Source organism: Neopsephotus bourkii, unplaced genomic scaffold, assembly GCF_033783945.1.
Source record: "Neopsephotus bourkii isolate Nb327-2 ecotype Australia unplaced genomic scaffold, CSIRO-AGI_Nbou_v1 NB_855, whole genome shotgun sequence".
In the NCBI taxonomy this organism is placed as follows: domain Eukaryota; kingdom Metazoa; phylum Chordata; class Aves; order Psittaciformes; family Psittacidae; genus Neopsephotus; species Neopsephotus bourkii.
This window is the reverse complement of record NW_026901351.1, coordinates 2,163,508-2,179,391: the sequence shown is the minus strand read 5'-3', so window position 1 is coordinate 2,179,391 and position 15,884 is coordinate 2,163,508. Positions and strand designations below refer to the sequence as shown.

At 42.8% G+C, this 15,884-nt stretch overlaps 1 protein-coding gene across 1 annotated transcript in view; it reads right to left on the bottom strand.

The window, feature by feature from the left end:
- The window catches only part of AGMO (alkylglycerol monooxygenase), a 200,800-nt gene extending 196,528 nt beyond the window's left edge, over positions 1-4,272 (bottom strand). The window contains 1 exon segment of the mRNA XM_061356457.1: positions 4,144-4,272. Coding sequence (XP_061212441.1) covers positions 4,144-4,272 — 129 coding nt within the window.
- Between the last annotated feature and the right edge of the window lie 11,612 nt (positions 4,273-15,884).

Genomic DNA, 15,884 nt, shown 5'->3' with positions numbered 1-15,884 from the left:
GATTCACAAATAGGGAGTGTCATAACAAAGAGGATAAGCATCCAGACAGCCTTAACCTCCTGCCCATCAGGGAGCTTGTGAAAGAAAAGATTTATGGCATACCTCTTAGTATCTAAGAAATTACTACCTCTCTCCCACATATCCACATTAAGCTTTGTCTAAAGCAGATCAAAGGGATCAACTATGTCAAGACTAATATGTATTATTTATGTGACCATAACACCTAGTAGTTGTTGTCATGGAGCCGGACTGTACCATGTTAGATGCCACACAAACAGAAGGAAAAGGCACTCCCTGTCCCAAACAGCCTACAGTCTAAACACGAAGCGAAGGATGATGCAAATGATACAGGAAAAAGGAGACAATAAAACAGACAATAATCCCACTAGCCTAATGACTGCTTGCTTGGGGCTTCTTTTTAAGTTAAAGTGTCAATAAAGACATTTAAGGAACCCATCAAGGATAGGTAGCTCTACAAAACTTTTCAGGGATTGCCCCTACAAACTAAATGGCAGAAATTTAAGAAATAATCACTGTTGGCATCACAGGTCAGAGACAGAGGCTGGATCCTTTTGATATTTTCTGGTCTATAACTGTTTAACTCTCTGTTCGCAGTTTCTTTCTCTTCACCCATCACCAGAAATACTTAACCGAGATTTGCATTAGCTTGTCATGTACTTGAATAACTGATCCATAACTTGAAAGTCTTACTTGGAGCACTAAGAGGTGTTCCCTTGCAGAACTCTTGCAGAATGCACAGAACCATCTAAAATCAGTTTCCGCTTTATACAGTTGCAAAAAATAATATTCTAATTTGAAACTCAGCATAAATTCATGGCTTTATTGCAAATCTTCAAACAAGTTTCTGTTTTCTTAAAGTCCAAGGTCCTTATAACATAAGAATCTCAACTTTCATGTAAAACTAAATGTGAAGGTTCTGTGCCTCATTATTCAGAATCAAGACCTAAAATGTGAATCGAGTGTAAACGTGAACTTAATCTTTAAGCTCTCAAAATCACACAGTAAATAGAAAAGAAAAACAGTGATTATTAAATCTAAAGCTTTCATTTTGAGGCTCTCAGCAGAAGGAACAGTGCTTTCTCCCCCTGAGGATGACTCAGAAAGTCTTTACTGAGCTTAAGTGATAATTTCAGAATGCAGCAAGAAGCAAAGTGAAGTTGTTCATGAAAACTCTATTCAGCAAGCAAAAAGCAGCACTCCATATGCCCATCTGCAGGCTATGAGAGTATCAAAAAACCTAGAGCATGCAGAGCATAATATTATATATACAGCATAGAGCATGCTCATGAAAGGACAGGGCAAGCATCAACATACATTGTAACAGTCACAATGTTCTGCCCTGGAGAAAGAAAACTGACTAACCCTTTCCCTTCTGTTCCCTGAAATAAGGGAAACTTGAGGGTTTCTAATTCTATATGACAAAATCTTGCATAAAATTAAATTATGTGATTATGGTCTAGGATTTGATTCCCTTTTCCCAGAATTTTGGAGATCAGTTGGATGGGTGACTTCCAAGGGCACTGCTGCAGTCACTGGTAGCTGACCACCTCATGTTTTAAACATGACTTGCAGCCTTCGCATACAGTTCTGCCAACATAGAGAGCTTGATGCAGGAACCAGAAACTGACACGCATCCTCTAAAATGGAAGTAATATAACCACAGCCAGAAAGTACACCACACAAGGTAAGCAAACTAAATTGTTCTGAAAATCAGAGCTGCTTCACTCACTGCTGCTACTTGCTGCTCAGATGTAACAGCACAGCTGACTAGCTCAAAGGAACTACTTCTATAAAGTGCATGTATTTTGCAAATCACCAAAGTGCTCAATTTTGCAGATCGCTAAAAACATGAATATTTGAGTGAATTATGAGGTTCTGACTCCTGCCTAATGTTGGAAGGTATCACCACAGCTGTAGCCATGTGATCTAATGTACTAAAAATGCCCTCATCCACCTAATACATGATACAGAGCCGAGATCTAAACCCCAATTCTATATGGTGCCTCAGAGAAAAAAAAAAAAAAAAGATGTTTAGGAGACAAAAATGTTATCAGTAGTTTGTTTCGCACCCCCATCACTGTCTTTTAGAGTGAATTATTTGAGCCGAGGCCTTCACTTATTACCAGCTCTGCACTAGGAATTTTTTGTTCTGCGTTGGGCTGAGTGCAAACATCCACTTCTGTATTTGCAGCAACTCAAGGGGTTATCACTCCAAGCCCCCATGAATGGCTCATCAGGTCACTATTAAACTAGCCCTGCTGAATCCAATGGATCTGCTGTTTTTTTGCAATTGTCCCTGAACAGTCTAAGAGAAGCTGCAAGACCATCAGGTCAAATAAACAAGTGACAAGCAGCTGGATAGGGACTGTAGATAGTTGCCTTCTCCCCACAGACACATGGCTAGAAGAAGTGTGAACACTGCCTATGCTCAGAGCAAAGCCATACAGTTAAGACAGTTACACCATTTAAAAGACTTTTACAGACCCACCTAACCAAGCAGCAAAATGTCTGTTCCAGCAACAAATGCAATGTAGGGGGTGGTGGGATGGATTTCTAGTACAACTAACTCAAGCAATTACAGGAAAGTATAGCCATAACAGCAAAAGCTTTTTCAGTGTAGATTTTTTGCAAGGTATATATTCACGTACAATCTTGCCACAATAGTGCTCTACAACAGCAGAAGAATTTTATAATTCAAAGAAGTATTAAGAATCCTTTTGCAAACTTTTACAGCTGTGTGTCCAGGAAAAGAAACTGCAAGTTTGGCCAAGGTCTGAGCTGAATATTTGCACAGGTCTGCATAGGAGAAGAAAAGCCAGAGATGTTAAGGAATGCTGCAGGCAAGAAAGTGAATGATAATTGGTTGGAAATACAGAAACAGTAAAAGGTATTGAGATAGGCAATAGAGCTAGAGGGCTGCAGACTAGGCAAACCTTTTAAGCTCTAGACACTCTTCTTTAATCAAGACGCTTATAGCTTAGTTGCAAAATGCCTCTGAGGAAAGCAGTTTGTCTATCAGACACTGCACACACAGGATGGGTTTGTGGCATCTGCCTGTTCACCTGATCTAAAAGGGCAATGTTTGCTGACAACAGGCATTAGAGGGAGGCTGCTGCACACTACAAATCCCAGAAAGCTGCTGATAGTGTTGCAGGGCTCTACACAATCCATGACGACCCCCATGGCAATCCAACAGCAGCTGCTGCACAGCAGGCCAAGATTTACCTGGTAGAGGAGCTAACCAGAGCTACCAGGACCTGTGCAGTAACTGGATCTTCAGTGAAGTTGGGCTGAACTTACTTTGACAAGGGTAAAGTAGTGTTTACATGGTGTCTCTATGAAAAGCTCCAGGACATTGGTCCTGCTTTAGCAGGAACTGGGCAACAAGGTTTGTGCAATAGGTAGGACAGAAGGCAGCAAAGATACTTCTGTGGAAGTGGATTAACTGGCAGGGCAGGAGGGGAGGGAGGGATATGCTGCTGCCTGCTGACAAGGGAGTTCTCACCCCTGACCTCTGTACTCTTGCCTTGAAGCTTTAGGACACAGCACTGTCCCAACAGAAATATTTGTCCTCAATTCTCTTAAACAACCTTTATTTTTTATTTTAAGCAGAATTTTTTATTTTTCTTTTTTTTTGCTGAGCTTGGAGCACTCACCTTAAGCACACAAAGAGACCTGACTTTTTGCTTGCTTTAAGAGCCATAATAGCCAAACACTGTCTGAGGTTTTCTGGTTTACTCAGTCCAGTGTTCTGTCCCTGTATCCAGCAGCACTGCCAATCTGAACAACATTAGCATCAACCCTCAGATATTTGGGGTGCTCTTCTGGAAACTTTAGCTTCTGGTATCAAGAGAAAGCATCTGAGCCTTCACTTAAAAAACCTTAAAACAGAGTGCAGGGTTACACAGTTTACACAGGGAGCTTGCAGGCAGAGAGCCCATGAGTGGAAGCAGTCAAAGACAAGGTACTTAACTTTAATTTAGATGCCATTTCTCGGACGTTGTTTGTTTGGAGTGCCTGCGGTACCCGCAAGGGCAGGCGGCAGCCGCGCAGGGTGCGCGCAAGGTACGGCGGGGGATGCTGCAGGAAGGAGGGGGCAAGCGGAGCGGCGGTGGCTCTCACCTTCTCTACTTAGTCGGGCACCTCCTCCACCGTGCGGAAGGAGCTCTCGCCGGGCGGCAGCACGTACAAGAGGGCACGGAGCTGCTGCCCCGGCGTGGTGCCCTGCGAGCCCCCTACGTCGCTCTACATGGCCCGACTGTGCTGCGGTAAACGCCGCACCACCGCCGCAGGTGCGCACAGCGGGGACGGCGCCCGGCCGCGGAGCAGCGACTGGGGCTCTAATACGGTCCGGCTGCGTGTACCCGCAACACCGGGGGGCTTGGAGGCTGCTTCGGGAAGAGCCTCACGTTTCTTTCTTCTCTTTCACTTGTGCTACTTGGGAGGTTTCCTTGGGGGTTTTGAGGGTTTTTTTTTGTGGGTTTTGGGGGGTGGGGGTGTTGCGTTGTTGGTGGGGTTTTTGGTGGTTGGTTGCTTGGGGGAAGAGGAGGAAGGTTATGTGTCATCATGTACACGGCCCACTCCTGGGAGTCACAGAATCACAAAAATCCCAGAACGGTTTGGGTTGGAAGGAATCTTAAAGCTTATCTAGTTCCAAACCCCTTCCATGGGCAGGGATACCTTCCAGGAGAGCGGGTTCCTCCAAACCCCATCCAGCCTGGCCTTGACAGCCACAGCTTTGCTGGGCAACCCGTGCAGTGTCTCACCACCCTCACAGTAAAGAATTTCTTCCTTTTATCTAGTCTAAATCTTCTGCCTGACAGTTTAAAACCATTTCTCTTGTCCTATCACTGTATGCCCTTGTATTGTATAAAGTCTGTTCTCCAGCTTTCTTGTAGGCCCCCTTTAGGTACTGGAAGGTTGCTATAAAGTGTCCCTGGAGCCTTCTCTTCCCCAAGCTGAATAACCAACTCAAGTAAAGAGAGCCCTCACACACCTAAACACTGCATGTCCCAGTTCCCTATTCCCCCTCAAAGGAAAATAATCTCTAAACAGCAGAGCTCAAGCTATTCTTTTCCACTTGTAGATATGTTTCCACTTGTAGATATGTTTCCACTTGTAGATATGTTTCCACTTGTAGGTATGTTTCCACATGAAAAAATATTGTTCAGGTTTTGACTTCTGAATAAAAAGCAAAATTCTATAAAATTAAAATGTTAAGGGCTTTGAGAAACAAGCAGAGATGTGGTTGTTTGCTCCCATGGGCTTGCTGGGATTGAGTGCACCCTCAGCAAGTTTGCCGATGACACCAAGCTGTGTGGTTCGGTTGATACGCTGGAGGGAAGGAATGCCATCCAGAGGGACCTTGACATGCTTGTGAAGTTTAACCATGCCAAGTGCAAGGTCCTACACCCGGGTCGGAGCAATCCCAGACACAGCTACAGGCTGGGCAGAGAAGAGATTCAGAGCAGCCCTGCGGAGAAGGACTTGGGGGTGTTGGTCGATGAGAAAATGAACATGAGCCGGCTTCAGTGTGTGCTCGCAGCCCAGAAAGCCAACCGTATCCTGGGCTGCATCAAAAGGAGTGTGACCAGCAGGTCAAAGGAGGTGATCCCGCCCCCCCTTTACTCTGCTCTTGTGAGACCTCACTTGGAGTATTGTGTGAAATTCTGGTGTCCTCAACATAAAAAGGACATGGAACTGTTGGAACAAGTCCAGAGGAGGGCCACGAGGATGATCAGGGGACTGGAGCACCTCCCGTATGAAGACAGGTTGAGAAGGTTGGGGCTGTTGAGCCTGGAGAAGAGAAGGCTGCGTGGAGACCTCATAGCAGCCTTCCAGTATCTGAAGGGGGCCTATAGGGATGCTGGGGAGGGACTCTTCATCAGGGACTGTAGTGATAGGACAAGGGGTAATGGGTTAAAACTTAAACAGGGGAAGTTTAGATTGGATATAAAGAGGAAATTCTTTCCTGTTAGGGTGGTGAGGCACTTGAATGGGTTGCCAGGGAGGCTGTGAATGCTCCATCCCTGGCAGTGTTCAAGGCCAGGTTGGGCGAGGCCTTGGGTGATATAGTTTAGTGTGAGGTGTCCCTGCCCATGGCAGGGGGGTTGGAACTTGATGATCTTAAAGTCCCTTCCAACCCTAACCTGTGATTTTATGATTCTATGATTCTATGTTCAGCTGTATGGGTCAGTTGAGCACTGCCCAGCTGTGGGTTTTAAACTTTCAGAAGAGCTTATCACAGCTCAGTTCTCCAATTAGCATGACTATACGAGAGGTAGCCTTCAGAAGCTTTTTAATGCTTTCATTTATAAATAAATGAAAACTAGGGGAATGCAAAGAAACAGTGAAAACAAGTGTATGTGAGATCCATGTAGGAAAGTACTTTTAGAAAAGGGAATAACGACAGGCTTTGTACATTGAGGCCCCAAGTCTGAAGCTCAGGAGCATGCATTTTGCTGTCAAATATTTCTCAATCACACTTGATATGTTTGGTGTTAGTACAAATAATAGCCTTTGTGATAAAATAGATTAGCCAGAAACAAAATAACACAGTGTCCCAACAGCCCCTTCATCTCAGATGTTCAGTTCCAGTTACGGTCTTTCCGGAAGAAATGGACTGTAAATCCCGTTGTAAAGGATTTTGCCACAATTTAAATCCTGCCAGTCATTAAAGAAAAGCTTACTACTTTGAATCAACCCTTAATTTTGGGGCTGTAGCAGGTAACTTCAGCTGAAGTTTTTGTTTAGAAAAAGAATAGAAACAGAGAGAAATTGACATTAAAATAATTGAAGTAATGCACATTTATGATGTCTGTATTAAATGTTGCCATTTAAACAATATTCTGCATATTGAATTGTTACATTAATTAATAACAATTCCATAGTGCATGAATGTCAGAAAAAGCAGGAAGTGCCAATTAAAATATTTTACATTAAGTTGAACAAAGCCTAAGTGTTTTAAAATGGCATTAACGGTGAAATAGATTTAGGCACTCTTAATATATATAGCTTACACTAGTACTTGATAAGTAAAAAAATAATAAACTTATTAAAATGCTTTAAAATTACATCCTAGTGTTCTCAGTCTCAATGGCGATTTATGGAAATTTGAGAATTCTTATAGAAATCTAGTTATTAAATTCTAAAGTCTGAATTCACCTAAATGAAAACATGAAGTTTACTCAGACACACACAAATCAACAGCCCTCTGACTAGATCTTCATTGTAGACAATGACATTTGGTAAAAAGGGATTGCTTTTTCACTTAGATTAGCCTAAGTAGTTCCATGGCATAAGTCCTTGAACTCACCCTAACCCCAGCCACACCATCCCAGAAGGCCACCCCGAGCCCTCCGTTGCTGTGGTGCTGGTAGTCATCTTGTTCCACTGTCAGTTACCACATTATCAGTGAACAGTATCTACCTGGAAGGAGAATGATGATTAGCAGGGCAAGGGAACCCATAGTCACACAAGGCGAGATAGATTTCAGGTACCATAGAACCACTACCTCGTATTACACCATTAAGCAAAAGAAGAGAATCCAACAGGCATTGGGGACTTTATACTTCTGTAAAAATTATTCTTTTAGACCTCCATTTCAGTGTAAATTATCACCCAAGTATCACTGTACTGAAATTCTAGTTTTGAAAACTCAAGGAAAGAATTTGAACTTTATTATGCCTTACAGGGGAGACAGATAGGTTGTGTTTTCCAGCTTCTGAGTCCAAGGAAAAATAGATTGTAGCAGTACAATAGCTATACTTCTGGTGAGAATAACAATTTTTAATCCTATCTGGAGCATCTATGACTTTTAGACAAGCTTCAGTATAATCTGTCTCTACAAACATAGCTGCTATTTTCTGTTTAAGCCTTGAAACTTAGCATGCAGTTTCCAGTGCTCGCCCTTTCTTTTGTTAAGAAAGGAATAGAAAAGCATCCAGGAATGTTGCTTTAGTGGAAGCTCTACCTCTCTACCAGACAATGCCCTCTCCATTCTGTGACTTTTTTTTCAGGAGTTGATTTTTATTTCAATTATTTTCTGCAAAGAGTTAAATTGCCTACTTTTTTTTTTTTTAATTTACAATTAAAAAATACAAATAAAAAAAAAGTAGATGTTTCTCATCCTATACTGCCATCAAAAATGCAGAAGGATGTTCTGTCTGGAAACTAGGATTCTGCTGTTGATTAGTAGATCATTCCAGTAACTAGGGCAACAAAAGCCTCTGTTCTACTTAGAGGAAATTGAGGAGCTGGCCTAACATGATCTGTAGGTGGATCATATTTTTTTTTCTCTAAAGAACTCCATCCCACCCACTTCATGAACAGAGAACGCCCAGACACTTCCTGTTTGGGTCTCTCAGAGCACTAACCAGCACTAAATAACAAACTCATAAAGGGAATTAGGGCAGGTTGAAATTGGAATGGGTGATATAGTCTGCCTTGGCAATCATTCCCCGCAAAGTGAATCATCCAGAACTGAGCTGGGCTTAGTATGCTTTATTTGCGTAGTAGTATTTTTGAATATAGAAAAACTTTAAATGAGTACATTTTGATGAGCTTCTATGTTCATGTTTGGTAGTGGGTGTCATTAGGGGAGCACTAAATCCATCAGTGTTATTATAAAACTGGTATTATATTTTGAACATGGTCTTTGCCAGTGATAAACCCTACATTATACAATATCTTAAAAAAAAAACCCAACAAAAAACTAAGTATTTATTTGCTCATATGTATTAATACCAATTCTTAACAGCATAATATTGACTCCAGAAACCTGAAGACAGGGATGTTCTGCATGTTAATCAACATCATGCCATGCATTTAGCTGCTTTGCTAACTTTCCATTACTTCTGTTAGTAGCACTGCCAACTATAGAATGGTGATCAAATACAATTGTGCAGAATTATTCAATTCAGAGGAACTTGTAAGCAAAGTCAGTTTATTTGAGGGTTGCCAAGATCTCTATAGAGAGTAACACACCCTTCAGGCAGTCTGCTGGATAAACTTCCTGTGATAAATGTACATACTAGTCTTAGAACTTTATCCTGTACATTTATTTATTTATTCTTGTTCTTATAACAGGTTGTTTTTATTCTTTTATTTTTTAATACACAGTCATATGTCTGATAGTTATATCTGCTTTCTGTTATGGAGAAAATACACATTTCTAAGTTATTCTTTAAATTCCCTTTTTTCTTTATTCTCTCCCCTAGTGCATTGACCACAGGAATTATTTTCACCTTAGACTCTAGTACCCTACTTAGCTGAGCCAAACGTTGACTTTCTGCAGGAAAGTGGATGAATAGCACTGTTCTCTCTCCCTTTTCTGACAGGCTTCTTCTACCATTCAGCTTGCCCTGGCACAGAGACTGACAGGATTCCTCCATGAGTTTGTTTACTTAACAAACTCACATAGCAAGAAATTAAGCCAGAAGAGGAATAATTTTGCACTTTCCTAGTGCACTAGTGAGCTCAGTGGCTCATGAGAGGGTCCAGGGAGTGCAGGAGTTGGCATGAAAGTCCAGGAGAAAAAGGGCAGATCCCAGAGCTACAAACGAGAGATGAGAGAATGAGATAAAAACAGGACCTCATTTCAGCAGCAGCAAGTTATTAGATAACTGAGCAGCTCATGGAGTCACAGCCTCCTATGCAATTGCCAAAAATATGGCTTCAGCAGGCTATCGTATGTCAGCATGCAACTACATCCAAACAGTTGATGGTTCCTTGACATCAGCACTTCAGTAACTGCCTTTTTCAGAGTTACCTTTTTTTCTGGAAAGCTTATGCCTAGCAGGATGGAATCTTTTTCTTTTATTTGCCTATTCACATAACTACGTATGTCATATACTGCATTTTATGCATGGGGTTTGGCTGGACAGGAAACTTCCCTGTTCTTCCATGTTCTAGATGCCACATATGGATGGGGTCATGGGGCATCTTCTGGAAGGAGGGTACATAAGGGACCATCAGGCTATGAGGAAGACAGGAAGGGATAGTTCAAGAGATATAGCAGATGGAAGATATAGCATGAGATGAGGAGGCAGGGGACTGATCAGGAAGAGTACAACAGTGGCTTAGAGCTGCAGGAGGGAGGTTCTTCTGGAGACCAGAGGAGCTTTGACAAGGTTGCTGCAAAGCTGAGACATAGGTCTTTAGGTAATGACTCACCCTGTTAGGCCACAATAAACAGCAGGGGAATTGGCATTCATGCTCTGTATTTTCATTAGTCCTCAAACAGCAAAACCTTAGTTTTCTGTATTTCAGAGGCTACTTTGGTTTAGTTTGTATTCTCGTAAAACAGTATCAGAGATAGAAAATCCTTTCAGTGTGGTTGCTATACTGACTGCAAGGAAGACTGCTGGGGAGGTTCATCATGAAGCTCTGATTTTGAGAAGCAAATCATAAGCAGAAAGCCCTCCATGTTTCCATGTTAGCCTTCTTGAACAGTGTTGTAATAGCAAGAAGTTCCCAAGGGAACCTAAGTAGTGTTTTGAGCCCTTCCCCATTTCCAGCTGTGTTGTGCACTCTTGGCACTTTCCTTGTGCAAGCCGTGGTGGTCATCAGGCACTGTGCTGAGGCATTTCAACGTACTCCATCGGCAGAAAAAATAACAAAACTAAATGGTAAAAATGGCTTGGGTTCGTCTGGAGTGAAGTCAAGACAGACATTCACAACAGGAAGAATGATCAGGACGACATGGCAGTCTAGATTTTACCCTGCTGAAGAAAGCTTGGGAATTTCAGAACATCAGACTTATCTCATTATCTCATTCCTAGGCTGTGTAGAAAGATTTGTCAGTAAACAGGCATGTGGTCTGACTAAGTGATTGTTCATCCTCTGCCTGCATGCCTCATTGCCTGGGCTGTTCAGCTGCCCGTGGGTGGGCTCCTAGGCTGCCCCATCTTCTGAGTGTTCAGTTACCAATCTTCTTAAGAGGTCAACTCCTAATAGGTCAGTTATTTGCACTCAAAGTTGGCTTCTTGGGCTGCTTATCTCTGCACATCCCGAAACACCTCCACAAAGCTGTTTTTAAGCCATGAAGAGCCATGCACTAACTGACTCTATCATACCTAGTTCTAATGCAGACAACACAGCTGCCTGGTGAGTCAGGAAGCAGTCATCAGGGTACTCAGACCGGCTGAAGAATCACAGAATGGTTGGGGTTGGAAAGGACCTGAAGATCATCTAGTTCTAACCCCTCTGCCATGGGCAGGGGTGCCTCATCCTTGACCATGTCATCCAAGGCTCTGAATAAGGCAGAAACTTTTTAAGGGCATTTTTGATATTTTTTTTTTCATCATTTTCTGCTCTTGAAATACTTTAACCTTTTGCTCCTATTGAGGAAAAATGTGTTTTGTTTTTTTGGTGGGAGAAGGGATGGGAGTAACTGGAAAAATAAATTCCATCTTCAAGGCAGGCCTATCAAGTGACTTTAGAAGAACAGCCTGCCCACCTGTTGTGAGTGCTTCCAAATTTTATTTGGCATGCTCTGCTGTGCAATTTCTTGCACTTTTATTTCTGAAAAATCTCAGATTAGTTTATTATGAATACTAGGGTTCAAGTTGCTGCATGCTGTAGATATGTCAGCATTATATAGCTTACAACCTCACATTCAGGATAGATATCTTACCCCTCAAGATCATTTGATCAGACATGTTAGAACCTATTATTTAATAGATCTTTGTGCTACCTGACCAGTAATTGTAACTGTTATTACCAGAATAGTCTTTCATGATTTTTAATTAAGAGCATATCAATACTAGGTAGATCCAAAGTTATGAAATATTTCATTACATCAATTGTTGCACATGCTACCATTTGACTGCATATGCACAGGGGATCATTTGGGTCATTTCTGAGTAGAAGCATAGGAAGTACCCCCTCTCAAGCAAGACTAAGCAAAACAATGATTTTTTTTTTATCATAAAGAACAGTCACAGAGAATTATAAAGATTACTCACGTATATCTGAACTTCAACAGAAAGACAGTTACCATAAATTGACTCTGAACATCTTTCTAAAGATATATTATAGTACCAGCAGCAGATGAACTTTATAAAAATCACTGGGTAATATTTTAAAGCTTGAGATTTTCAAGCATCATCTGGCATTAAGTCATTTATTTCTCTCTATCATGAGGAACAGGTAATAATTTCTTTTTCCTAGGAAAATCACATAGTTTCTGTTTCTGCCTAGCCTTCAAATCCCCATTCCTTGAGGGAGAGATTATTTTCTGTGGATGACTCCCTTAAATAAAACACAGCAAGGTATAAAAGCTGAGTGCAAATTAATGTGTTTGAACAAAATAAAAAGTAAAAATAAAATAAAGAGTAATCAATACTTAACTACCAAAGGTGGTAGAACACCTTTCCAGAGGTGAAAATCTCTTTTTCTTCTAATGAATAGGTTATCTGGGCCTCTAGCAGGCAGCAAGCCTCCTGTGCCAGTAACCCTGGTAGCAGATGGACATTGCCACCCCATCACCAAGTGGAGTCTGCAGTCACTGTCCTCTGCCACCCCAGAGCTAGTGGTCACCTCTGGTCCAGTTGCCTTTCTACCCCTCTGTTAGTAGAGTTTTTTCCCCTCCCTTGCCTATGAGCATCTGCATCAATGCTGCAAATTCAAGTCTGGGAGCAGGTCTCCGGCTGGCTGGAGCCACAAGCTGCCAGCCTCCAGGGAGTCTCCATCCACCACTCATCCACAAGTAACCTCTTTCCTTTGTTACATCCTGCAGCTGATGCTCGTGCTGCTGCAGGGGCTGCCTGAAGCACCTGCTTGTCATCCTTGGAAGCTTCACAGTCACATATTTCCTCCCATAGCTCCCTTACCTAGTGACTATATACCTCTGCCAAAGCACACCTCCCACTGTGAGATCACCTCAGGAAGAAGCACTAGATTCTTCCCACAGCTTAAATCTGCATAACAGAATCCTTTGAAGCTCCAATACATTTGGTGCACTCCAGATAATTTATCACTTATGTTGAGGACCAAACCTTACAATACTGTGTGTAATCCCATCCTACCTGGAAGCATACCTGCACAATCTTCACACCCTAGGTGGCTCTCTAATTTCAAAATACCTATTAGCTGAAGCGCTACTGACCTAAATAGGTTCTTTCCTAATCAGCAGTCAGATGAAGACAGAAGTTGCTGGCCCTTTTTAATCGACACTCTCCTTTTCAGAAAGTAACTAACTGAAGCAACTAAAAGCTGAAATCTGAAGAAAAATTAAAACCAGGGAAAAAAATAAGAAATGAAACCTGCAATTGTTTTGTTTTTTTTTTTGGGGGGGGAGGGAGTTTCTGGAATATTTGAAATCTAGAGCAAACATCTAGTCAGGGGTCCTTGTACTGCGTAGCATATGATGAGGTAATTAAAGGCTACCATAATACATAAGCACTGAAACTGTTAAGGATAAATGTTTTCAGCCTTTGAGTACTTTTTGTTTTGCAAGCTTGAAATTCATTTCATGCCCCAAGCTTTTTAATATAGTATGAAAAGCAAGAATAACTCTAAAAGTGATTTGATAAAATAAAGGATTGATATGAGTATGATCAATCAAATTACAAGTAATATATATGTCACATTTTGCCACAGCAAAACCTTTTTTCTTTTTTTTCTCTTTTTTTGTATGATGAATGTAAATGAAAAAAATAAATGAAACTTCACCTACGCATACACATTACTTTCAAGAAAAAAATATTACCCACTACAAAAATTACTGGAGAAATGACTACTTTTTCCTCATTCATTCAACTTCCAAAATTTAGTTCTCCATATATTCATGAATGTTTCTAATCTCTTTTTATGTTCAGGGAATGAAATAGGCTTCAAATTTATATGTCATAAGTATGGAATGTATGCCCTGATATTTACTTGTGGGGAATCCTTCCAGTGTTACAGAGTAACTTACACAGCAGCTGCGATCAAGATGTCTAAGGTTACTTTGCTGTGCTGTTTACCTGTTCTGGAATGCTCGCTGGTTTAATATCTGAGCCAAAGCCCAATCAGAATGTGCAGTGTTTTGGGGGATGCTTAGGGTGTTGTGGAGGTTTCTGCACCAATTTTTCAAGATACTGGGAGACAAAATAGTGAAAAATTAGAAAAAGGTTTGTAAGAGTTCAGATGCAACTATCGAGGTCAGTTCTGTCTACTTAGTGTAGGTTTGCAAGGAATCAGCTCCGCAGTTTTGACATGAATCATCTCTCTAGCTTTTAAGAGACTGGCAAGCTACCTGGGGAATGCATGTTTTCTTGAAGGATTACAAAATCTAGCACAGGCTACACGGGCAATCTGAATAAAGCAAAACAATTTCTAAAATACATTATTCTGCATTTTTCAGCTAAAGAAAACAACACCACACCAATAATGCATTGATCTCCCAGCTCTTTGTAGTTACTTGTAAATTGATGAAGATTTAGACCATGGTTCTGTCAGTAAAACTGCTGTTGACGTACTTCAGCCATTTCTGCAACATAGTTAGTCCTTTCTCTTGTGCCACAGCAATGTATATATTTGGATTTGGAATGCAGTGAGAGGAACGGATGGGATGGGAAGTGGGGTGTCCTGGGTTTAGCAGTGGCAGTCATTTTTCTTGGTAGCTGGTGCAGTGCTGTGTTTTGACTTTCAGCTGGGAACAGAGCTGATAACAATGATGTTTTGGTTTGGCCAAGGACTTTGTGAGCCTCATGCTCTGCCAGGGAGGAGGGAAAGCCGGGAGGAAGCAGAGACAGGACACCTGACCCAAACTGACCAGAGGTATTCCATACCACAGCACGTCATGCCCAGGAGGTAACTGGGAGAGTGACCCGGAAGGGGGCTAGAGAGTGTACTGCAGGGTTGGAGGAAGTATCGGTCGGTGCTTAGTCGGGCTGGGGGGAGCAAGTTATCGGTTGCCTGGTGATGGGGTGTTGTATTCTCTTCCCTTGTTATTTCCTTTATCATTACCATTATTGGTGGTAGCAGTAGTGATTTGTGTTATACCTTAGTTACTAAACTGTTCTTATCTCAACCCGTGGGAGTTGCATTCTTTCTGATTCTCCTCTCCGTCCCTCTGAGAGTAGGGGGAGGGCAAGAATTGGGGGGAGTGGGTTAACAAGCTGTTTGGTTGGGTTAAACCATGACAGTTCTTTTTTGGCGCCCAACGTGGGGCTCAGAGGGGTTGAGATAATGACAGATCCGACCGTCACAATGCTGATTTATTGGCTCTCAGAGTTGTTCCTCTTGATCTCACAGCTTCAGAATGTTGTAACTTACTTAGAGCCGGTATTTGCTGTGTTAGTGCTTATCAAGCGTGGGGCTTGGGCTAAGGTTCCTGGCTCACTGTACTTTATGGCAATGACTTGTAATACGGGTGGGCTCCAGCAGCAGGGCGGGACGGACGTGGCCGTCGACTGGTCCCTGGCCATCCGGCTACTGCTCACTGTCCTGGCCCTCGCCCTCGCCTCCGTCTGTGTGAGGCTCTGGGAAGCCGAGGGGGCGCGGCCCCGGGAGCCGGCGGCTGCTGAAGCGGCCCGGGAGAGCGGCCCCGGGGACCAAGCGGGAGCGGGGCCGGAGGCCGGCAGGGAGCGGCTGCCGGTGGAGGAGGTCGGGGAGGCCGAGCAGCGGGAGAAGGCGGCGGAGGAGCCGAGCCCCGCGGCCAAGCCCAGCCCCGCGACGGCCGAGAGCATTCCCCGGAAGGCGCCCGCCGAGCCCCAGGAGGACGCAGGAGACCCCGCAGCATTTCCCAGCAAGGCAGAGGAGGAAGAGCTGGACTCAGGAAAAGAGAAGCTGGTGGTGGGAGAGCCGGCAAGCACAGCAGCTACACCAGCCCCAGTGACAAGTACAGCAGCATCGTTTGAGAGTTCTGAAGGTTTTGG